Source organism: Neolamprologus brichardi, chromosome 14, assembly GCF_056152115.1.
Source record: "Neolamprologus brichardi isolate AB-2024 chromosome 14, ASM5615211v1, whole genome shotgun sequence".
NCBI lineage: Eukaryota > Metazoa > Chordata > Actinopteri > Cichliformes > Cichlidae > Neolamprologus > Neolamprologus brichardi.
The window spans coordinates 31,633,974-31,659,900 of record NC_142117.1 but is presented as its reverse complement, the minus strand read 5'-3'; the positions used below and the strand labels follow the sequence as shown (position 1 = coordinate 31,659,900).

Sequence of the window (25,927 nt, the reverse complement as noted above, 5' to 3'; positions counted from 1 at the left end):
CAATTTAGAAAAATAGGAAATCTAAATCATTATCCTTTGCCTCTCATCTATTATGTCTGCAATTCGGGATTGGAAGGGGGTAAAATAAATATAGTTTGGAAATCTGACAAGTTACTTTGCCTCCATCAGTCAAATAAGAAAGGAGAAAGCCAGCGTGAGAGTTGGAAAAACCCACCAAGAAATCGATCCTGTAGTGTTTCCCACAGTATGTGTTCACCCTGTTTTGTCCCCTGCAGAAACAGGCATTAAAACCCAACTAATTCTGGCTACTGTTGTGAAGTAATGACTGTTCCAATGCCACCTGCCTGTGAGCTGTTGGCCAGACTCCCCTCTGGGGTTTTTTCATTATGGCCAGGCCACCTGGGGTTAGCTGCCTGGCTCCCCTTATGACATGCTTCACAGTTTATAGGATTAGGAAAAGATAGTTGGATAAATGGACTGGCATAAAGCCTGACAGAGCAGTGGTCCTTCACACAAATTGGCCAGAATTAGGCACATTAAAGAAAAATCAGATGGCTGGTAAGGCTGAGGGGAGCATAAACAGGAAAACAACTAAGAACTGGGCAATATGCAAGAAGTTGGGTGTGGACAGAAAAGCATTTTTGATCGGTTAGATAACGCTTCTGTTCGTTCTCTGCGGTCTTGCATAGTTGCATCATAAATGGCCCGTGGTAAATACTGTACCCACATAAGGACACTGCTTGTTTATGGAGACAAATTGGGCACTGAACAAAGGGGATGGAAGGGCAAGCTGCTCTACATGAGAGTGATTGGAGCTAGGCTTGTGCTTCCACGAGGGAGTGCTGTGGAACTAATTCTAAAGTGGGGCTCACAGCAAGACAGCTATTCATAGGCAGCGGGGGTGCACAACGAAAGGCCAGGTGCCAGCGTTTCCATCTGCTTCTTATCGTCCTTAGACTGACCTCCGCTGACAATGGGAGCCGGGCAGCCTGTCCAGGGCGCAGGAGTTTGCCAACGATGACCCGGTCCCAAGGAGAGTGCCGTAGCGATGCCATCCACTTCATGCCTGGCATCTCATTTCTGGGTTATTTCTCATCCACGCTGTTTGTTTGGGAGACAATGCATAATGGGAGGGTGCATTTTTGCATTTAACCCTGATGAATTATTTACTAGAGCTTAAAACCAATCATGTACACCCACTGTGGACTGTGTTTTGCGCCGAACAAACGGGGCACAATGTCCTGAGGGATACCCGCAACAGATGGGAGCAGAAATAAAAGCCATCAGTTGGGCTCCTCAGGTGTGTCTACTCTCCACTGTGCAGATTGTGTACATACAGTAATCTCCCTTCTGCACTGTGAGTATGACATGTTGTTGATGGCGGCACGCCAGGTTTTCACTTGGTTCATAAGACACCACACATGACAGGGAATCTCCCACGAACATTATAGTGACAAGTCCCTGTGCCACTGAGGCAAGATGACACCTACTGAGGGTGTGAAAATAAGCATGAAGATGTTTTGTTCTCTACCTTGAGTTTAGAGTTATGATCCACAGCTGGAGAGTTGTCATGCTTGGGTGGAAGAATCAGTTCCCACTTGCCAAATTCTTTCTTCGTGTAGCAGTGGGAGAATTTGTCCCAACCATCTATAGGAGAAACAGACAGCATTTACACACATCACTCTAATTGGTTGGCAATGTGGTCACAAACATGAATTCTAATAAGCTGCAGCTGGATTAAAGAAAGTTGCATACAGTGGAAAGAAAATGTATATCTGTCTCTTTTTTTTTTGGATGTCTTTGGCTTCTTTTGCCATGAACTGGTCACAGACCTGTAAGAGTAGCCGGATTTTCTTAACATTAAATTATCTGATTCCTGGATTTTTAAATGAACAAGTTTGAAAAACATGTCACAATTTTGTATGTGTCATTTGTTCCAGTGTAAAGAATTCGTTTTCAGTCTCAAATTGTTTATTTGTATAACATTAGAAGTCTTAGGAAGCTAAAAATGCATCATATTAGAGGTTAGCTTTTTTGGGAAAAAGACATGTTTTTAAATGATTGGGGAAAAGTAAAAACAAGGCAAAAAGACAGTACTGTGCAAAAGTCTTAAACAACCTTTCACAGACACACACACAGTGAGCCAGCCTTTCTTGGAATCTTTTTCTTGTAATTTTTATTCTTTAGTCCTAAAACGTTGATGGGTATTTAGTTTTTTTTAACTTAACATTTAACTATGAATCATTCAGGCTTTTTTTTTTTTTTTTTAAAAGCACCCAACTCAACTGAAGGGATGAACAAGCATTGTGTCTGCAGACAACTTAGCAAAGAGCCCAATTTAAATATATCTTTAGACACTTTGATACTAGCTGCCTGTCCTGAAAAGACATCAGTTGTTGTGATTTCTTTAGGTGAATCTTTGAAAAACTCCAAAGATACCACAGTTTGACGTGCATAAAACAGAATTTTTGCACCAACATGGTGATTTCCAAAGAGCTGTTAGCTGTAAACTTGGCATCTCTCTGGGTGGTTGCCGTGTGTCACGTTAAAAAAATATGAGCAAACAAGATGCACTTCATTTCTTGCACTCCATTTGTCTTGACAATACTTTTTAAAGATAGGAAGCATTTCAGGGTTAACTTGAAAGAAAGGCAGACGTGAAATATAAGAGGAGATCAGAGGTTAAATGTAACATGTTTATTATAATGCAAATCCCCATACAACAGTATAATTTCCTAAGTGTTACCAATACCGACAAAGGCAGCAGAATGTGGAGCATAGTTTTAAAGATAAAAGGCATTTTATGAAAGTTTGACCTTATTTGAGCCTGAAGAAGAGGTTAGAGGTCCAAAGTAATGTGACATTAAGAATTCCAACATGTCAGTTTCACATAGCTCCATATAGCATTATTATCACTTTTACCTCAAGATCATTCTATTGACCTTGGGGACAGGTCAAACATCAAATGTGACACATTTTTAATCTGTATACGGTACTTTGCATAGGTTGATAACGCATACCATTATTTGTAAGATTCATCGTTTCTAACTATAAGGTTATAAGCTTTATTCAACCAATAAATCGTTCAAAATTCTTCAGGCTCTCCTGTTTACAGACAGAAAAAAAAAATGACACCCACACATGCATATACTACCAAAAACAAGAAAAGCAGAGGGCAACACAAGAAGTGGCAGGCCTAAAATCCTATCTATGACTGGTGAGCAATATCTGAAAGTCATGTCCTTATAAAATAGGATAAAACACAGCAAAGACCTGACACAAAAGACCAGAGAGATGCAAGTGGCCTTTCAACTCCATCATCACAAATAGTCTCAGTGGAAGAGTGGCTGTCAAGAAGCCATTCTCAAGGAAACCCAGAGAAGAGGCTGAAGTGGGACAAATTACACAAGAACTGGACTTGACTGGAAATGTGAAATTTTTGGTTCAAATTGTGGTCAATGAACAATGACACCACACACAGGCAACACGAAAGTGGAGCCGAGCAGAGACACCAGCAGACATGAGTTGGCCTCAACTACTGAAGCAGTGTGGGATCATCTTGATAGAGAACAGAACAAAAGGCAGCCAACATCCAAAGAAGGAGCTGGTGTAGTGAGTTCCTGAAGACTCCTTAAGGAAATGACAAGAAAGCTTGCCTAAGAAAGCTCAGCTTGTGCTGAAGAATAAAAGTGGTCAAACCAAATATTGATTTTCAAGCTTGTTAGAATTGTACGACCTCTGGTTTTGCATTACATACTAAATTTCCATGTATATTTGCATATGTTTCAATAATCTGCTGTACCCATTTCCCCTTTTCTTTAAAAATATGAAGAAATGAGGGGTGGCTCTCTTTGGCACGGTATTGTAATTTGAGTACTGGACACTTCAGTATCCAAATAGTTAACATACTGTACACTAGGGATGGGTATCGAAAACCGGTTCTTGTTGAGAACCGGTTCCCACTGTTTCAATTCCTTGGAATTGTTTGCCATTTTTGCAAACGATTCCCTTATCGATTCCAGTCGCCCCGAATGACGCCACCACGTTGCGGAGCGTCATTTACCTAGCAGGAAACACGGCGCCTAAGCGGCTTAAACGCTCAAAAGTTTGGTTATACTTTACGAGAACCGATGACAACAGGGCAACTTGCAATACTTGAAAAGTAGATATTTCATTTAAGGGAGGAAACACTACGAATATGCAAAAGCATTTGCTCACAAAACACGCGATGACCTTAAATGAATGTCGTGTTTTTAATTCCGCTCCGGACTCGTGAATCTCAATCCAGCAGCAGCGGTAATGTTTGCACGTCCTCTCCCGTTAATGCGGCAGGTAAATAATCAACTAACAGTTCATATTATGTTAGCGCGATCTGCCTTATTACAAAACCTGCCATTACTGTGCATTTAGGTGACCATGATGAGAGAGACAGAGGCTGGCTCAGATGCTGGCAGTTCTCGCTGCAGTCTACCGGTAGCGTCTCCTTTCAGGCCAGGATAGACGAATGTCACCGAGCAGTGACTAAGTTTGTGGTGAAAGGCTTGCACCCATTTGCCACAGCAGATGCCCCCGACATTCGGTAAGTGAATGTGATTAATTGTAGGCAGGGACATTACTGAATATTCTTGTGTAATTGCTACAGAATAATTTATGTTATACTTTGTTATTGCTACAGAAGAATATTTATTTTATTATTTTACATTTACAATTTTTTTTTCCTGGGCACCCTGTGACACCCCATTGAAGAGCTGTAGGCTGTGGATCTCTTAAGATCTCACTGCTGGGTTTCTAAGGCCATGTTATACCTAAATTTCTATCTTGTTCAAAGAGAAGATATAAAACAAAGTTCTAAGCTATTAGACCTTAGTGTTCTCCTTTTTTAAAAAGAATCGATAAGAGAATCGATAAAGAATCGAATCGTTAAACAGAATCGAAAATGGAATCGGAATCATGAAAATCTTATCAATACCCATCCCTACTGTACACACGTATCAAATTATTTTCGCTGCACGGTATACCGCTATCTCACTTCCATCTTGCTTGTGGTCTTTTTAAAATTATTATTGTTATTATGGCTTTTGTGAAAACAGCTTCTTATAGCAGACTTTTTAATCTACAGAAGAAAAAGAGACTGAAAATCCACGTGTCCTATGTCTGTGCTTTATTTAACCACTAGGAGGAGGCACAATGAGAAATTTTAGAGTCAGACCACAGGGTGTTTCATTCATTTTAATAGTAAATATAACAATTAGCAGTTTCAGTCTTCCTTATTACTGCAGTGTGTTGCCACTTTGCCTTGTGCTAACAACAGCTTGTAGTTGTAGTCATCACTGTGGCTTTTGTTCCATTTCAATATCCCCCCTGTGGTCCAAACACCACTTTATTTCTCTGACTTGTACAATCTGTCTTTGCACAATTTAAACCCCCCCCACCCTCCAAACCCTCTTACATAATTCCTCGTTGTGCTTTTTTTTCCTCCTCCCTCCCTTTTTTGGTTAGTTTTTTTTCCCAGCACTGTTCTCCAGTATCTTGTGACTTTTTTGCGACACCGAGTAAAAGCAGCAGGCTCAGTCATCTAAAAGAAAAACTGATAAAACACCACTTCACTGCTCACTGAATTTTATCTCTGAGACAACAACAAAAAGGCATATTCATAATGTGCTGATTCCACACTCACAACTGCCACTGACTGAGGAATACATTAGGACACAAAACCTTTATTGTAAAGTGACCACCTCGGCATGTCATTTTAGGATGTTTTATTCTGTAAAGCCACATCTTCTTGTTATTCATGAGCAATAACAGTTGCAGGATAGAGAACAAATCAAAAGAGATGCTCGAGAAGTGACCGGATAGTGCAGCAACACTTTTCACAGGGAGGCCAAGTCATATTTTTTTAACAATTTATTTATCTCGCTTTTCTTAAACTCCTCTGAAAAAAACAAACAAAAAAAAAACATAGTGCATTATGCACCCAACCTGCACCATATTCATGACTAGGGCTACTGGGGTGTTTCCACATTTACTATGAAACCGAAATCAAATAATATAACTGAGCCGTGTCAAAATGTAATCTCTCACAGAATTGAATGTTGGAATTGAGCTGCTGCCCAAGGTCCTGGGAAGATAATTAAAGAAGGAAATGGAACAGAGGAACTATGGAAAGAGGGGGTGGCAGAGACAGAACTAAGTAGTAGAGCAGGGCGATATGAGCAAAAATATTTATCACGGTATACATTTGAAAATTTGTGATAACGATATAACTGATGATATAATTGACACTAGACAAAATACTTTAAAACTCCACAATTTTATTAGCTAAAAAAAAACATCAATGTATTTTTACTTAAACAAGCAGCTGTTGTTTTATTTATCTGCATTAAAGTTGTATAAAAACATAACAGTGCGAATGTAAATTCCTTGCTGACAGTTTAACCAAAAGGTATTTCCAGTGGAAATTGGCCGACATATCCTCAGCATAACCATGTATAATATCCACTAAACTTAAAAAGAGGTTATACACACACAATACGGTAATATTATGTTGAAGCACAGTACGTATCACTCCGCGAGGTTCCTGCCTACGATAGCCGTAATGCTCCGACAATCCATCAAGCGGTGTGTCTTCGTAGCTTAGCAAAGTCGCACTAAAACATTTCACAGATTTTTGAGCGCCGTGTGCCACATAAAATTGTTTCCAGGTCAGTAAACACAACCAGAATTCATACATAAGGCACTGTCGATTTTCAGAGGATTGATTGATTTTAAGTGTGCCGTATTTTCCAAAAAACACGGTAATAACGACGGCCCGCTAGCATGCTCTACCAAAAATAGTGCTTTGTTGTGTATTTGACGGACGAAAGCTAAACCAGTTCCACACCACTGAAGTTGCAGCATTTTTACAAACCTATTTTGGTTCATCCGTTTCATTCAACGATCCGCTTTCGCCCTTCTCATTCCCCGTTGCCTTTTTCGCCATGTCCGTATGAAAACAAAGGCACTGCGCATGTGCGTTTTACCCATATTCTATCACGATATTTCATTTTCTTGTCATTGCGCAACATTATACCGGTATTACCGTGAACGGTATGATATGGCCCAGCCCTACTAAGTAGCACAGAAAATGTCTATATACAATAAACATACTGCTATTTTTTTGCATATCGTGTGCGGTTTTGCACACTCTTTACCAATTAACAGTGCATGCATACATTAAATCTTCCTAAGGAATGAATAACTTTGGAAAACTTTATGCCGGGGGGGGGGGGGGGACAGAGACCAATAATAATAATACTACTAATAATAATAAAAATAATGGTTGTGAAAAAAACTTGAGACATGAGAGCTTGTCTCAGTCAATCATCTTAAGGATGATACAACGAAACAATGTTGCTGTATTTTTCCACTACATCCATTAACTAAAAATAAAATCTGAAAGTCCATTAAATTACTTCCAAAGTTGGGACCAGAGGGAATAGAGATTTCAGTGCAAACACAGAGGTTGCACTCTCAACAACTTTGCGAGCGATGATGAAATAACTAGCTGCTAAAATATTAACAAACACTCCCAACATTCAAAAGCTACCCTTCAGTATGCAAGTTTATCCCGTGTAATCAATATCTTCCACATTTCCAACTCCCATGTCGGCTGTTCAAAAGTGATGATACTGTTGAAACACGGCACACTGTGCGTTTTCTTAATTTCTTGCCCTTTTGTGTTCAGGAGCGCAAAAATGTCAAATCTTTTATTTAATTTATTTAATGCACTATGAAGACATGCAACCTTTCGCTCTGCACTGAAATCTCTTCTCTTTTTGGGGGGGGGGGTCAAACTCTTTATGCAGCTTCAAATTTACCAGCTTCACCTATGTTTTGTTTTTTGTTTTTTTAGCATAATGGGGATTTCTGCTGGGAGTAAAGCAGATGGGAGATTCCCCAGCACACATGAAGCCCTGAAAAAGAAATAGCATTGAGGTGACAGTGACAACTTTCCACCTTAAGGGTGTCCAATCCACATTGTGTCAAGAATTATACACAGCAAGAAAGTTCACTAAGCTTAAAGGAAACAACTCGGATGTCACATGCACAGCACCCTGGTGTCACAGACAGAACAGACGGTTCTTCTCAAGCTACTTACTGAAGTCGCCTGTAAGGAAGAGGGCTTCTGCAGCTGGAGCCCATTCTTTAAAATACAGGCTGTTGTCAGGCCTTCGCTGAACACCGAAGGTATTGTAACTGCGTGTGAACTGGTCAAAGCCTCCCTCAGCCTCTTCCAGCAGGAAAAGCTGCTTCTGTAGCAACTCATACCTTCAAAGCACAGAGAACACATAAAAAAACATGCATGAATGAAAGTCCTCCAGTTAATGTACCATTTGATGATTATATCTGATATTATACAGTATATTATGCTGAATAGATTTCAGGAATTCTGCACAGAATAACTTGCAACTGATTTTTCCTCCTATTGCATCAAGCTGTCTCCTCTGCTTCTACTTCAGCTGGCATGTTCCCTTTTTTTCTCCACAGTAACTTTCTCTAGATCGAATTGGCTGTGGATTTATAATAAATCTGAGGTTAATTCTTTAAGAACTTACTGATTTATCTCATTTGGGTTTTCTTTTAAAAGATTTTTCATTTTTATTAATGTTTACTCTCTGCAAGTGGAAGAATTACCGTTGTGTAACTTTCAAAATATGCAATAAAATCATTCTTGCAAAATTCATCACTGTGCAGTTATTATTTTTTATTTAACTGTGTATTCATGTATATATTTATCTAATTATTTTTTAGTTAGCTGTGTAACTGTGCACTAAGCTCTCCTAATTTCTGCTAATTGTATTTTGAAAGGTACCGTACAAAGGCTTTCTATTTCATTCTAGTGTCATAATTTACATATAAATAAAAACAAAACAAACAGAATATCATATTATTTTATAAACATTTTCCAAGTTATATAAAGTAAAAGATCATTTGAAACTACATTGATTAAATTATTTACTTGTAACCAAGGCAACACAAGCGTAAGGGCACGTAAACACACAAAAAATTATCGCTAAGCACCAAATTATAAAATCAAAATCATACATAATTTCCTTAGGGATTGATAAAGTGTTCTGATTCTGATTCAGGTATCAGAAAATGAAGTCCCTCTGCTGTATGTCGATGTTCAAAAATTCTTCTAAAAACAATCACAGTCAGAAGGTTTCACCATTCATTTGTGTTGTTCTACGCTAGATCATCATAACTGTTAAAACATGCTCTTATGCACTTCATGCATGTATCGATATGCATATGAAAGTCGTCCATAGAAGATCTATTTGGGAGGGGACCCCAAAAAACAAGCACATTAAGCGGCTCATAATATTTCTGTGCTCACAAGTTTCCAAGGTCTACCCTCAGGATGCAAACCTGCCTCATAGCATCAAGAATGTGTGACTACAGACATATCCTGAGAGATAAACCTGTCCGTTACCTTCAACTGCAAAGGACAGACTAACTACTTTGCAATTTATCTCACTTAAGTTCCAGCAGCCAAGCCGGTGTCCATATCAGATCCCCTCCCGGTAAAGAAAGCCTCTTGCAACCAGCAGAGTTAAGTGCACTCCCTCCCCTATAGCCCTGAAGCCAAGCTCAGACTGGCCTATGAATGCCCTGGGGCTAGTGATGATGGGCTGAAGTAACAGCGCCATTTCTCAGCAGCTGCTCCCTGTGTTGAGCATAGTGGGTACAGACAGTGGTTGCCAAATGTAAACCTTTTAAGTCCAACGAACGCTGCCACATGCTTCCTTTGCCATTTTGTCACAGTTTCAAGAATATACTGAGAAAAGGGACAAAGGATGGATTCACACAGTGGCAGTGCTTCACTGCCACAGTATTAGAAGGCATAAAAGTCATGTCTGTTATCATTACTAATGGGTTCAAGGAGGTTGGAGGAGAGGGACTCAAGAGCCAAAATCCAGTAGTGTATGGATGCAGTCATCTTTTACATTGGGTTCTACTTCAAATAAAAGAAAGCGAGTTTGGTTGGTTGGGTTAAAGGTACAGCAAACACAAATGTTATGTTTATCAAATATAAATCAAACACATGCAGTATATCTCTCCTTTCCGCCCTGTGCATTTATCTAAAAATTGAGTTTGGATTAAGTTGTTAACTCTCCTCACCTCAATCCTCACACTGGCTTTATATTTCCATAAATATCCAAATGTTTTACATTAGTGGCAAATTCTACAGATTACTGGACTGCACATGGTATCCACAGTCAAAATTTGTCTGCGAAACATTCTACCATCTCCACCCACTTTTCTTCACTGTTAGCCATGAAGTCCTGAAGCTAGCAGATCAGAATCATGACTGCAAAACTAGCGGTCTCCCCACATCTTCTCTCTTCCTTCTTGCATTCCCTGAAAACTAGATTATTTGTCAGACAATGAAAATATGCACGCATTTTATATTTTCAATTGTAGTCAGATGTTTAACCTCCTAGGACCTGGCGTCCACATATGTAGACATCACATTTTGGGTTATTTAGACCAAAAATACTCAATCTTGCTCTACAAGGGCTGATATCCACTTACGAGGACATTATACTGCAACTGCAACTGTTTGGTATTGATAATGGACCCCTGCTGGGGTCCATTATCAATACCAAAATATTGATTATGGACTAAGAGAGATGAGACAGACCTCTGGTACATGGCTGAATTTTATAACAGGCTTCTCTATAGTGCAAAGCAATATTTCAGTTTCCGAGAGATACACCGCTGCTCATTTTGAGGTAGCAAACAACTAGAGACACTACTAATCCCTGTTGCTTGAAATTACAAAAGTGTTTTGTCCCGTCTCCCATTCAGTGGTAATAGAGCAGTGGGAGATTATAGATGTGAAGAACAGATTTCTGTCCTGGATCTCTTATCTTTTGGTTTAGATAACTTCTCTATCTACAAAGATATTGGAAAAGAAAAATATCCTGTGGCACAATTGAGAAATCACACTTACTGCAACACCACTTCATACAACAAAATTCTCATCCCCGTGTCAGATAACTGACAGTTTCATACAGAAAACACATTTTCACTTAAAATATCAAGTTAGCCAAATATTCCTTAAAGGCTATAAGTTTGGTTTAAACTGCAAAGACAGAATATTCATTCATTAATGTTCGCTTAGAAAGTAACTATGTTGTTGCTATGTACAACTGCATAAGGACACCATAAGAATGATGCTATTTTTGTACAAGATGAGCAAATACGGATTCATTTAGAATATATGATATATGCATATCTGTGGGATATACATGATTTAATTAACAGCAGGCATCTGTACCTAGTAGTCTTGTAGTAGTCTTCATTGGCTTTATTAAATTGCCTGCAACTTTAGAGGACCAACTGGTCACAACCAAAGTGAGTTCTAGGTATTAATCCATAACTTCATCAATCATTCATACCTAATAATGACTCCGGACACAAAGAAAAGATCAGTTGGAACCTTATGTTTAATACATTTCTGTATATTAAATGTAATGTTTTAGAGTTATGTTCTCACTCTCACTGTCTTGGGAGGTGGTACTGACATAATGTTGCTGACAATCAGTTGACTTGGAGGGTGATCACAGCCCTCCAGGGTCTTCCAGGCTACAAAAGCTTGTCAAAATAAACAGCCAAGCTTTTACTTAAATCCCATGTGGCGTCAGTCCTCTTGGTTTATGTTTTGGTAGTTTCTGTTCAATACTAAAAATCTGATTGAAAAACGCATTTTCCTTTTTTTTTTTTAACATTATTGTGCACATGGGTGTTTTACACTTTATTGGTAATTACCCCAAGTACCAAAGTACAGCAACCGACGCCAATAAACACTTAATAGTATCATTAATTAAATAAGGTCTCACTACACTACACAGAACTTTGTGCTTATGAAGTCATAAATTAGTAAAACTACTGTATGGCATTAATATTTGGGTGTTTCGTAATATTATGTGTCCCTCAAATACACTGAGGTACCACTTCCTTTATGCAAGGCTGTGATTTCAAACAATAAAAATAAAGTAAAAATATTTGCTATTTTTCTCAAAGTTACATGCTGAGACCATGAGGACAAGAGGGGAAACATAGACCTTTGGATAAAGCTCTGCTGAAAGCAAGACCAAAGTCCAGAAGGCACAAAAGGAAGCTAATGAGCTGGCAACAGCTCTATTGAAAATCAGAGTTAGGGTTTAGCAGGTGCTTGAGAAGGTAAGCCAGAAAAGAGCTCACCATTGAGAAATCTGAGGCTCAAATATCGTCCAAGAAAGCAGACCAGCTGGAGACACTCTCCTGAATACGAGAAATGGGGCTCAGAAACAGCTGGAAAAACTTGACTTCAACTCTGAAGCACACAGAGAAGCAGTGAAGAATCGATCATCTCCAGTGGGAGAAGATCTTCCCTCCTCTGGGCCACAAAAGAAACGAACTCTGCAGGAGACTGAAGTGGAGTGGGCAAAAAAGCAGAGCAGCATGACGTCGAGATTGGATAATCCGAAGACAAAAAGACCACAAAGAAAAGTTGAATAGTCAAGCTCTTCCCATGCCTAGCAGCAGGAATGGATGCCAACTAGAATTTCTCTCTTGGGAGCTGGGCAGGAGGGTCTCTTTAGAGATTTTGTCACATTTATATTAAGTTACAAAACCTGGGCTTGGTTGAGAACCTTATTTAATGTAAAATTATATTTTGTTTTAATTTACTTTCAAATTCTTCAGTTGCTGAAGGGGCTGCATAGTTTTCATAAATTGCATAGTTCAGAATAGCTATAATTGTACCAGATGGTTGCGTTCAGTTAAGTTGGACTAGACTGTAATACAAACCGTTCAGTTTGTCAACAATAAAACTGAAATGAGAGAAAGACTGAGTGTGAGACTTTGATATTAGATAAAAGGAATATTGATAAAGTTTACCTTTATGTACAGAATCTGAATATCGCAAAATATTTTTAAAAATTGCAATAATATCGTATCGTGCGTTAAGTATTGTGATAATATCGTATCGTGGGATGTATGGTGATTCCCACCTCTAACAATCAGTCTGTTTTACTTTATCTGACAGAAATCAGCACAATTTCACAGTGCTGACAGTGACAATGCTAATTTGTTAATGTTACAAGGTCTAATGTCAACCACACAACCATCTATTTTTGTGTTTTGTTGTGCTAATGAGCAGTTAACTCAAAGTACATGTGAGGGTCACCTTAACTTGATTAGACATTGCACAAACCTTTATCTTGCCTCAAAGCTCTAATTATAAAAGCATAACAATGCAGAACTTTCTTTCTGGTGTTGACCAGAAACATAATGATAACCAGCAGCTGAAAGACTTTACCTAGTCTTCATTATATATCAAACTGACCTTATGGAATGTCTTTAATTAATCTACTAACTACAATAGTTGGGTTATAATTGGAATCATGTGTTCATGTAGTTTCATGGCTGAGCCTGATTGTGCGTGTAGAAAAATTCTGAAACTAAGGATAAATTATGTGTTCTCCTCCTCTCTTCTCTCCGTCTCCCCAATCATGATGGAGTAGATGGATAGTTCTCTGAATCATCTGTTAAAGAGCCTGATGGCCAAAGTGAAGGCGATGTGCATTTGTCACTACATCTCATGACAGAGCAGAATCGTGATTCTTCCATTGCTTCCTTGTATGACCTTGCTGTGCCCGAGGACGAGGTTGTAAAAAAAACATCTGATTATTTTTGTAAATATGGCATCCACTCGCATAAGACACTGCTGGACACTGCTGTCTGTGTCCATGCAAGAATGAATAAATGGAACATTATAGCTCAGGTCATGTTCAGATTAGTGAAGACAGTCATCTTCTCATTTCTGGCACGAAGGAAGTGGTTCAGGAGTTGCTTGGCTTGAATCCAGCATGCGTGTGCGGCCTCTCAAACTGCTACAAAGAACCACAAACTATTCTTAATCACGTCGTTGCTGTTCTGAACTTCACCAGGTGCGCAAGTCGGGAAAGAAAAATGTGTCTACAGCACAGATGATGATGAAAGGTTGAACTGACAAAAAAAAAAAAAAAAAAAAAAAAAAAAGCGCCAAAGCCAGACAATTTGAAACAGCAGATAAAGTGTCAGTTTTCTTGCCCAATCCTTTTCCAGTCTGCATGGGTGTTACAGCAGACCCTATGCTGTGAACGGATTTAGATTATCACCACATCGGATTAGCTGTGTTGAAGCAGACAATGTCACGTGAATAAGTTAAAACCATATCATTACCGAGAGAAGACTGTGTCTGATTCAAACTCTTGTCAAAAATAGTAAAAGCTGCCTTGATGTTGTCCTCTGCTGCACGTTTGCTGTGTCGGGTGTTGACACTTCCTGTGCTGCAACCATGTAGTTTTCTTGCTCTAATCGGTTTTCCTGCATTTCTGGACTTTAGTAGTGAGAAGGTGGACTGCTTGAAACTTGTAGTACACATCTGAGCAAATCCCAGTGAATACAGGTGTCTTTAGATCAGACAGTGAATCATTGACCATGTTTAATTTATTATTATCATTATTATTATTTTTTAGATTTTTGTTGTGTGTTTGTTTCCCTGAGGTAAGTTTTACCCTCTCAAAAGAGATAATAGCTACTGTAACTAAAATATGGGTCAATCCTTTAAAGAGGGTTGGTGAAGATGCGTGCAAGAAGGACTAATCATGTATCAGTTCAGTTCTTTATTTTCTGATGTGACAACCCAAACTCATATCTGCAACATGACATTCATGCCGGACACACTCCTCCTGCATGAATGTCATAGCATTCATCTCGTCTCCTGGCTCATAACTCTGAGTGGGTGTGGCTGTTTCTGTATAGGTGGCCAGTTGTGTCACAAAACTTAAACTTTTACCATCTTCATTAAAATTTTAGGAACATGCAGACAGTGTTGAATTGGCTTTGCAGCTTTTGTGACCAGGCCAGACATCCTGAAAGTCTATTCCATGTGCAAGTGACTCCCAAAGTGAGGTATATCTACATTTGTGAAACAAAATGCTTTCATACAGTACACTCATGCCCTTTCATGTGCTCTAAACACCTGCCACATTTCAAAGAATGAGCAACACATTTTTGGCATGAATGCAAAGCATACCTAAAATGATACTGTTATGTACCTAATGTTGTAGAATAAACACGCTGGGTGGCTGAGGGCTCACGGCTGGTTGAGTCAAGCAACAGTGGTACATCTGAGAAAAATAAACATAAAAGGCAATCAAGATGTTTCTAGTGGCCTCCTCCAAGAGTGAGATTTAGTGCTTTTCGGGGGATGGTAGCTCTAACTGAAGTTTCTTTAAGAACTTCTGTTGCTGCTCCACTCACTCCACTCACTTATTCCTCTGTTTGAGAGCATTAAAGCCCTCCTGAGTTACACACCCATGTGTGCTGTGCCATTATTTTCACTGCCATTCTGGTGCAGTCCTGTTACAAGATCGCACCAATGAGGTGATGCACCACTGAAAAGTAGGTTGTCATGTTGACTTTGGCTCTTAAGTACTTTCATGCATATCTCAGCTCCCCAGTTTAGCGGCTGATGCGTTGGATGTTGTTTTTACAATCCTCTAATGCTGAAGATAGAAGAAAAGACAAGACTCTTAGTGGTGTTGGATAATGGTTAATGCAACGCTATAATTCCACACTTAAGGCTGAAGAAGTTCCACACGCCTCAATTAACTGGCACATTTGAGAAGTGGGAAGACACCTCTCCTGTGCTAGCAATGGATTTTGCTTAAGCTGCCTTTTATTAATTTTGTTTATTAATTATTAGTTCAGATGGGAATTATGAGCAGTCTTGCTTTCAGTCTAGATTTCATTAGTTTTGCTTTTTGTTATTAATTTAGGGGTAAAGTCTAACCCTAACAGTCCAATGCATGGCTGGTTCAAGGTCTTCCCTTTTTTCCCCCTGAGCTGGTGCTTCCATCTTCTTTATTTGCGTTGGATTTTTGCAAGTAAATATTTTTTGTCTGATTAAAAATTCTCTGCAGCAACTTTGTGGCATCTCATGTGTCGTGTTCCTTTAAGCCATGGATTCGGGGACTATAAAATCGGTGTTATTTTGATATCTTAACCAAATCAAAGTCCCAGTTTAATATTTTCCGTCTGATTACAAAGCACGTCTTGAAATTCTCTCCACAGATGAGCTGAACTCTGCACCCTTTTCACACACTCACTGTTATACAATTGGACATCTAAATTTAGAGTGAGTGTTAAGGTCTGTTGTGTTGTGTATGACTGATGGTGACAGCTGAAGCACAGAAGTGTCAAGAAAGTCTGCAATAGCCTGGAGAAAGACAAGAATAAGCTTTTCTGCTTTTTATCTTGGCTCACATAAAAAAGGGGGCTTCCATACAGGCCAGGAGCAAGGTGACTTTCAACTAGTGTCATTAACGTTCTTCCTAGTGAAGCATTAATGGGGCTAAAGAGAGACCTGAACATTTGCTCAGAAGTTGATTGATGAAAGCAAAATTCCTCTGTCTAACTCACATCTCTGTCGACCCTCAAGCAAAGACAATAAATGCTTCCGAAGCCACTTTCAAAGAAGGCACATAAAACATCAATTTAATTTAAAACAACAGGCAGTGTTCCAAATCTTCTCTAGCCTCTCTTCTAATAATTCTTATTAACCAACCAAGTGTGCATGTTATCCCCTTTTCCAGCTTTAACTCCTCCTTTACATTTCCCCCAGTCAGAGCATCTGCACTCATAGTCATCCCTTCAAAGTCAATAATTAGCTTTTCTGTAAATATATTACATCACCATCATAAGCAGAAAACTGAGAATTATTCCTTTTACTTTGAGATGAGTTCTGATGACATACGCAAATCTGTGCAGCACTAAGGAGCATTCCCAATACTCCCTACTTTCATTTGATCCAATTTAAGAGATGCATAGGGCCCAGAGCTGCAAAATCCTAGCAGCACTTCCTACAGACTTGCGCAACAGGAAGAGTAAATAATGAACGATATCAACACGGCACTGCTCACTGGGGCTGTAACCTGCGTGCAATATCAACGGCTGTTTTCACAATCAATCTGAAACTAGCATCCTGATAATATGAGAGCTGCCTGCAACCACAGAATAACTAATTAGAATGGCAGACCTGCAAAATCTACTGGAGTCATTTCAAACTGTGCACAGTATCTGTATCAGGCTTGAACCACAGTTCAACAAACCACAGCCTGAGCAGCCTTGAGCAATGACATCACAGTGAAATCTAAAGCATCAGCCTCTGTGGTCATAGGTCTCTTTCTGATAAGCCAGCTAAATTCTTAGTACTGGGACACAGCGTGACACCACAGCCTGAGAAAGCTCCTGATTTCTGTGCCTGCGTTCATGATACGGTGTTTGGACTCTGGGCCTTAGAACACCAGGAGCTTATCAAGAATTAACCTTCACACAGCAGCGATCCTATATGTAAAATAATTTATGTGCAACTTTCATCAGCGGGACAGGTGTTTGAGACACGTCTAGAGCTCGGTGAAGCCTAAAAATCCCAAGCTGTGTCTGAGATGGAGCTGACACGCTCATCTCTCTGCAAGGCTAGAGCCCTGCTTACATGCTTGAAATACAAAGCAGGCGGTCCCTTACCTGCCACATTAGAAACCAGATTTGACATGGTAATGAAAATTGATAAAACTATATAGCCCCTAAGCAGAGTTTTAAAGCTTAGTTTCAGGCTCTGACCCTGCGGTGAGCAGAAATGATAGCAATCTGAGCTGTAGATCATCATCACCATTTGGCAGTAAGTTAAAAAAGAACATAAGCATGACTCCCCCCCTTTTACATGACTGAAATGAGCCTGATGCCGTCACACCTATAAAACAGTTCATAATATGATCGTCATTGTGTAATATTCTCTCATTCTGCAGGGCTTTATTGTTTTTACAAAATCCATCCCTTCTTTGAAATCTAGTCGGATTATCAGGTTAAAAACACGTGAAAAATAAAAAGGACATTTAAGTAGCAAGCAGAAAGATTGCACAATTTATTGACTTACAGTGTCTATTTACTGTTGGAGGTTGATGTACATGAGGTCAGTGCATGTACCAATGAAGGACAAGGTTTTGTTTCCCTCTTTTACCATGTCTCGTGTAAAGTGCTCCAGAAATGTAAACTTTTATTCTTTTTAACTGAGGCTTGTTTTAATTGTCACAATAAGCAAACAGTCGTTCTATAAATCCCTGTAATTTTCACTGTGTTCCCTTTCCCTTGGGTGATAAAAGTGACAGAATAAACAAAACTAGCAGTCTCTAATTAGAAAAGAAAAATGACATTAATTAGCTGATCTTTAACTTGAGCTAATTAAAGTTGAACAAATTAATCTGTTTTAGGATTTGTCAAAACTTTCCACTGATTTATTTATTTTTTTTGTTAAATCATATGACTCAGTGTGGCCTGGTCATAAAACTCTAGGAGTCTTCTTCTTTGTGCATTTCAAGTAACATGATCTAAACTGCAACTCAATTCATTAACCCACACACACTTTATACATTTACAAATACCACGCACGCACACAAAGGCGAGTTCTGAAGTCGTGCATTCATACTTATATATGTCCGGAGTTCAAGTCTAAGCTGGAGAAGAACATCATGCAACATAGCATAACCTAGTCCACTTTGCCTAAAGGATAACTCGTATTGTCGAACCTTTAACCCTGAAAACAAACCATTAGCTGCAGCAGCATCTTTTCTAGCCACAAGCCTCCTACGTTGCAGAGCTACTAAAGTCGGGATACTAAGAGGGAGGGAAAAAAAAACACTGTTATGAAGAGCAAGGCCTACAGAAAGCAAAAGCTGCCCTGAAGATGCTGGACCCACTAAACAACAAGCACGCATCTGACAGCATCACCTCAGGAAGCAACGTGGATGTCAGCTGACTGAGAAATACGTGCCTGCTCTCAAAGTATCACGCACAGGAAGTTAGGAGACGACTTGCCCTTTCTCAGCAACTTGTCATGTAAAACGAAGAGTTTCTGGTAGCGGTTCGTTATTTTTGCATAAGCCGAACACCTCTTATCTCCTATGAACGCGTTTTATTCGGCTGACTGGGAGGAGAAAAGGGGGGCGGGGGTGTAAAGCTACTGCGCACGGGTGGGAAACGTAGCTCTATGCGACCTCTATTCGCTTGAAGTGTCAAACCTGAAGACGAGGTTGTGTTGCAAACAACGTTTTTTTTCTAGTGTGTGTATGTTTTTAATTCAAGACACGCATGCCACTGCGAGCGTGGGTCTTGCTCGCTTGCCTGGGGACTGGTTTTGGCGACAAGCTGTTTACAAAACCGCCGTTTGAGCCGTGCTTTACCTCCTCCTGAAGTCCTTTTCGTACTGTTTGAGGTAGGGATCCATTTGGAGAAGGCAGCTGAACTCAGGAATTGTAACATTATCTCCCAGGTCTGCCATGGTTTCTCCAGACCAAGCCAATCGAGCACCGACTGCTGCTAGCCGACCGGACGGACTGACAGCTAAAGAACAGAGAGCAGGCATGCACTGTGCGCGAGGCTTTAGTATCCGGAGACAACAGCGAATCAGGGTGCCGCATGCCAAGCCCGTCCCATCACAACGTGCTGTGTTCCAGCAGGTCAGAGAGGAGACAGCTAAACTGTGCAGTGCTGTAGTGTGACTTTAAGGTAACAGCACAGGAAGCATCTGGCGCGTCAGAAGAAAATGAGGACGTTGTATACACATGAGCAGCTTTGTAGGCTGTGGGTTTGCCTGAGTTTGTGGCTCAAAAGAAATTCCATCTGCACAGAAATCGGATTTAACACAGATGTTGAAACATGTGGTAGTCAATTGTTGGATTCACTGTTAGCCTAGAAATACTGTTACTTGGCTGATAGTATCCTGACATGTAGCCCACTGGCTGTACTTTTATCCTCACTAAATGTGGACATTTATTGTCATAAATGATCTTTCCAGAGGCTGCCACTGGCATCCATAACTAACAGGAATTGGCCAACAACTGTGTATTTGAAACAGGTTTAGCAGACAGCTCCCAGTAACTCCTGTCTACAAGCTGTTGCAGGCAAATGTCACATTTTACTTCACTCTCATTATCGTCCAAGTCTGTCTCGAGAATTACTGGCTAATATGGTAAATATGTTTTTGTAGAGCAGCCACCAGGCTGCAATTTTCATGAAAAATAAATTGTTTTTGTCTGTGTGTTTGTTTAATTTGCTAGCCACATTAATTTTCCACAGTGTACAGTCCTGTCTCATTTTGGACACTTAGTGAGTCTTTCACTTAAAACAGGAAAACATAAATTTCACAGATGTATCCCAATTATGCTCACTGCCTTTTCATGTCTCTAAAGGAACAAACTCTTTTGATTTGAACACTCCCTTGACTTAATCTTGCAGTTCACAAAGGATATTTTAAGTCCATCTACTGGTAATGTCTGACAATAAAACCCACTTGTTCTTTGTTATGTCCAAATCTTCAATGTGGGATGCAATGAACAGCTCTCTCGGGGCCACTACTGGAGTGTTAGGCCATTTTTAGTTTTTTTTTCTTTCATTATGAAAATAATTTCTTAGTGACATGTATCAGTGAAATGCAGTATTATTTCACAATTAAACATGATTTCCCTCAATTTTTGGAGGCTTTGTAAATTAAAATGCTGTGCAGTGAGCCATGCTTATAAAAATGCAGATGAAAATGCATTGCTGTGTGAAAACTTTTTTCTGTACATAACTTCATGGTAAAAGTGAAGCTTTGCATATATATATAAGCGACCTGCCACTCTTCAGTATGCGCTTCTGCATTTCATTTAAAGAGATCCCATGGTAAAAGCACATCAGCATTAGTGTGTGTGAGGTGGTGGTTGAGGAGAATGTTAGGTGTTGCTGAACTCCATTGTAATGCAGTGTATGTATGCTTTTCTACAGATTCAGTATCTACTTCACCTGCACTTACTCCTGTCTTGAAGCTATCTTTCTAAAATGCAGAGCTCACACTGTTTTTATCTAATTGTGGCCTCAATAACTTTTAGCCCAAGCTACTTCACTGAAGTGGCAGAACTAAGTTGAACTCAAGAAGGATAACCTTGCAATAATTTAGATTAAATCCCTGTTGGAAAAGGCTGATAAATATGCACGCCGACTGAAGAAATGGCACAGGTCTTGAAAGCGTTGTCCTTGTCACAAAATAAAACTGTCCCAGCTAAAGGTCATAAAGCGAGTGTCATTCTAAAGAGCCATCTGTTGGTAATAGATGGAACAAGTGTGTTGCCGTCCACCCCAGAAGGTTATGCCAATAAATGTTGTCTCTTTGATTCATAGCTAAATAACACATGTTTATAGGTATCTATGGAAAGACACTTGACTCAGTGATAAAAAACAGACAAAAAAAAATATCATTTAGCTGACAGATCTTAACTTGGCAACCTGGAGCAAGTAGTTGCAACCAGTATATGTGCACAACATCATAATACTTCATATTACAAAAATAGTTTGTTGTCTTAAGTCAAACATTGTTTTTAGCTGTAATGGGTTATTACTTTTTCATTTCCCACAATACCAAAAGTGACATTTGTTTTGCCTGCAGATTTCACAGACATAATCATTTATTCTGCAAAGTTCACAACACTGTCTATGTTTTTTTGACCATGACAAGAAACTAATGTAAGCCATCTGACATTGGAATATTTTGTTCGATAACATCAAGATTAATGGAGATCTAACAAAAACAACAGAAAATAGCACTAAGATAGAAATACTAACTGGTCTAAATGGGCATAAGCACAAATTTGGATCTAACTTGCAACAGCAGATCATATTCCATGGTACTGTAAAAGGTTCCTGATTTTTTTTAAATTTTTTTGCATATTTGTCACACTTAAATGTTTAAGATTATTAAATAACTTTTAATATTAGACACAGATAACCACAGTAAATACAAAATACTGTTTTTGAACGAGGATTTCATTTATAAAGGGGGAAAAGGTATCCAAACCTACCTCACTCTTCGTGACGAAGCAATTGGCTAATAACTGGTTGTGCCATGCTTGGCAACAAGAACTGCAATCAAACTTTTGATTGGCAATGAATCTTTCACATTGCTGTGAAAGAACTTTGCTCCACTCTGCTTTGCAAAACTGTTTTACTTCAGCCATATTGGAGGGTATCTGAACAAGGCCATGGCATGCCAATAGGACTGGTAAATGGTAAATGGATTGGGTCTGATATGGTGCTTTTCTACTCTACTTGAGCACTCACTGCTTTACTACATGCCTCATTCACTCATTCATACAAGCACTGCTTTTCTAAGTGTTTTCTAACATTCATCAGAGAGCAGCTTGGGGTTCAGTATCTTGCCCAAGGATACTTTGGCACGCAGACTGGAGTACCAAACCGTCACCCTTCTGATTAGTAAATGACCTGTAAATGACCCCTTTTGTGGATAAGGACTCAGCATGTCCCAAAGACTTAGAAATGGCTTTATAACTCTTTCCAAACAAATAGATGCCCTTTGCTTTTTTTCTTGGGTATTCTTGAGTTTTTTAGATTGTGAAGTGTTACTTTTTGAGATCTTTTAGCCCACTTTACTTTGTCAGGCAGGTTCTATTTACATGATTTCTTTGTTTGTGAAATTGAACTTAACTTTCCAAAAATGTGGTTAATCACAATAATTCCTGATTTAACAAGGGGGCAATTACTACTACAAGTAGGTTTGATGACCTTTTTTTTTTTAACTTAATACAAACATTTTTATCTGGTCTAATATTAAAATGTGTTTGATGATCTTAAACATGTAGGTGTGACAAATATACAAACAAATGTAAGAAATCGAAAACACAAAACATCCCATTCTTGCTATTGAAGTTACTGCCTTATAAGGATGTTTTTACTCTGTCTACAACCTGAGGATGCTTGGTTAAAGGGAGCTTTATGGATCCTCTATTCCCCTTTGATCAGTCAAAATTAATCTGATGAGCTGATGAGCTCATCTGATGAGTTTATGCATCACAAATAGCACTGCAGATTTCTGAGAAAACCCTACCTTCCATCCTGCCTCTCTTCTGGCCCAAATTTCACCCCAAGAAAATATTATTTAACTTTCCCAAGACACTTGTAACAACTCTGGGTAGTTTTAATTTATTCATTATGAAGAATTCAATTGACATCTGAAGACAAAGCCCTAAATATTCTTGGGTTTTGAGCATTTCTTCCTGAGCTATATGATCCTCTGCAGAATCATATTGAACCAGAAAGACATCACATCAGAGATTCAGAACACAACTGAAATGCCAGCTCTGTGTGACTTAATAGAAGCTGACACAAACAACCTTCTCATTCGACTAAATTGACGCGACTACGCAAGCATGCTACACTGATATCATTTGCAATGAAAAAACACAATTAGTCTTTCAAAACCTATAATTATTCATCAAAGCATTATAGTGCCTCCAAGCTGAGAGAATTACTTTGCAGGGTGTTCAACCAATATAAGACACATCCAGGGCAAAAAATTATAGCTGTTAGAAGATAGAGAATTGAGCAGGGATGACACAGAATGCTAAGACTTTATTTCTAAAAGCATGGCTTTGAGAAACAATAGAAAAAAGTAGAGAAGCTGAAACGTTTTATAAACAAACAAAATGTATAAGGAGAACATCCAGGCGAAGAAACCACTGACTCGAGGAAAAAATATGTAAATTATTTTAAGTGCATCTCACAGAAACAGAAAAACCTATTCAGAGGTCTTCAGTCCTTTTTTGTATATGACAATTCACCCTTGTAAAGATTTTTTTTTAAAAATATTGCGAAATATTACATTTTGATCAAAAGTTCCTTTGTTCAAAACATATACATATAGATTTATAGGTGAAATGTCTTATTTCATTTGCAGCTCATGTAACAGACATGACCACCTCATATGGTAATACTAAATCACATCCAATGATTGTAATGGTCATGAAAATAAACAGTACTGACAAAGCTCATGAGCACAGAAAAACAAGACAAAGAAAATCGAGATTTTTAAAGGGTTAGGGTTAGCTACTCACATGGAAATCCCACTTTTCAACTGTCATAGCCAAGTGGCAAACACGAAACGGACGGAGCATTTCAACATGAATATAAATGAATTTTGGATGCCTCTCATTTTCTTTGGAAGTCTCTCATTAAAATCCATATTTCGAAATTAAACACATTCTCCAAGGACTGTAGTTCTGAAACTGTCTGTGCAAGACTCGGTTAAGATTAAGATCATGTATTTTGAATAGTGAATAAGATATCTGTGTTTGCGTGTGCACTGCATCCCAACAATCGATGGAGAAAAAACCTTTTCAGGGAGGATATTTTCAAATAAAGAATCATCTCCAAATTTTAGCTGTGAGACAAGAGCACAGTCTGCACTTGTGTTTGTGAAGAAGATTAAAAGATCTATTTTATTCGCATCGATGCAAACTACATTACTTAAAAGTAATAAAAAGATAAGTTAGTGATTCTGGAAATGCATCCATCCCACATTATAATTAGTATACATTTAGCATAGAGTCTCAAATTGGTACCAACTTCCGAGTCTGTGGAATTGACTATTACCTAATTCCTCATCAGACAATTGTGTTCAAAGTGTTTTGTGATTTATTGTCCATAAACATGCAATTAACAGTACAGTTTCTTTGGCAACAATCCTGGGAAATCAGAGCAATACAAATTAAAGTGCTCATGCACTTATTGCAACTGATTTCAACACAAAGAGGAAAAGAACAATGAAAGAAGTAAAACAGGATACAGAAATATGATTTAGACATGAGACAGACAACCGCCTTCTACTGAAAATCAAATTAGATGTCAGGGATCAGTGTGCTGAAATACTGCAACCTATATAATTCCTTTGAAAGACGGATGACGCTGCGCCATGAATGCCACCAAGTGAGAAGGTTAGCACTGAGCAATAAAGGGAACCAGAGAAATGGGGATGAAGCTAATGAGAGGTGATAAGATTCACTCCAGCCTTCAATTTCAAGGATGAAGGGATCTCAGAAAGGACCGGAGACTGACACGAGGATAGAGATCTTTAATGAGAGTCAATAGAGCAGATGGAAGCACCGATATTGGTATGTGAGGCTGAACACAAAGCATGTGCTAATGATAGTTTCGGAAACTCTGAGGTACATAAACCTTTCGCGGGGTTGAAAGCTATCCAGATGATAGAAGATTTCAAATATGTGGTGCGATGTGGTCACGGTTGCTGATGTAGGTTGAGGACACGAGGAGGCAAGCAGAACCTATATCGGCACACTCAGGGTTTTTGGCAAAACTCATTTATGAATTTCAGACTAGTCAGCCCCTGCAGCAGAAGTGAATTGTTAACACCTGACCCCACAATATAACAGGCCAAATGGCTTAAATCAAGCAGAAAGGGCTCAGGGGACACTGTCAAAGGAAGAGGGCGAAAAGGCCGAATTTCAGCTGGGCGTCAGCAAGGGGAAGTCAAGACTTCTTTAACAGAAACAATGAGACAATTGTCAAGTAAGGTTAGAGAAAAATAATTACACTGGCCTTTCGGTATTAAAGAAAACACACATCCCGATGACTAATTCAGTACGTGCTGTGTGATTATTGGCTTACATGCACAGTTTGAGAATACCATTTCCCGTCTTCCTTCCAAGCCTTGACAATTATAATCCCACCATGTCTAAAACCTGCTGTGTTTCAGATATTTTCGAATGGCAATATGCTGTGCGATTATGTTGCAAATCAAAAAGGTTTGAATTCAAGGAGTCAGTCCATCTACTGAAATGCTGAAAAGCATAAAGAAATATTCTAGATTAGATTCGAAAATCAACATAACCCATATTTTGACTCTGAGACTAAACCTTGAAACAGCACTGTATTAAATCACAAGTGTCCAATTTCCATTTCATTGCCAAGATGAATGAGGCTTCAAACAATGAATGACTGTGCTGTATTTATATCTAGTTTGCAGTGTGTATTTATGTTTCCGCGGCCC

General features: G+C 39.0%; 1 protein-coding gene across 1 annotated transcript in view; it reads right to left on the bottom strand.

Moving 5' to 3' along the window:
• The window catches only part of gbe1b (glucan (1,4-alpha-), branching enzyme 1b), a 97,934-nt gene extending 78,463 nt beyond the window's left edge, over window positions 1–19,471 (bottom strand). Inside the window, exons 1-3 of the mRNA XM_006796601.3 lie at window positions 19,275–19,471; window positions 8,099–8,268; window positions 1,493–1,608 (exon numbers count right to left, since the gene is read on the bottom strand). Of these exons, the coding sequence (XP_006796664.2) occupies window positions 1,493–1,608; window positions 8,099–8,268; window positions 19,275–19,456 (468 nt within the window). The 5' untranslated portion in view covers window positions 19,457–19,471. The remainder of the gene's footprint in view (window positions 1–1,492; window positions 1,609–8,098; window positions 8,269–19,274) is intronic.
• Between the last annotated feature and the right edge of the window lie 6,456 nt (window positions 19,472–25,927).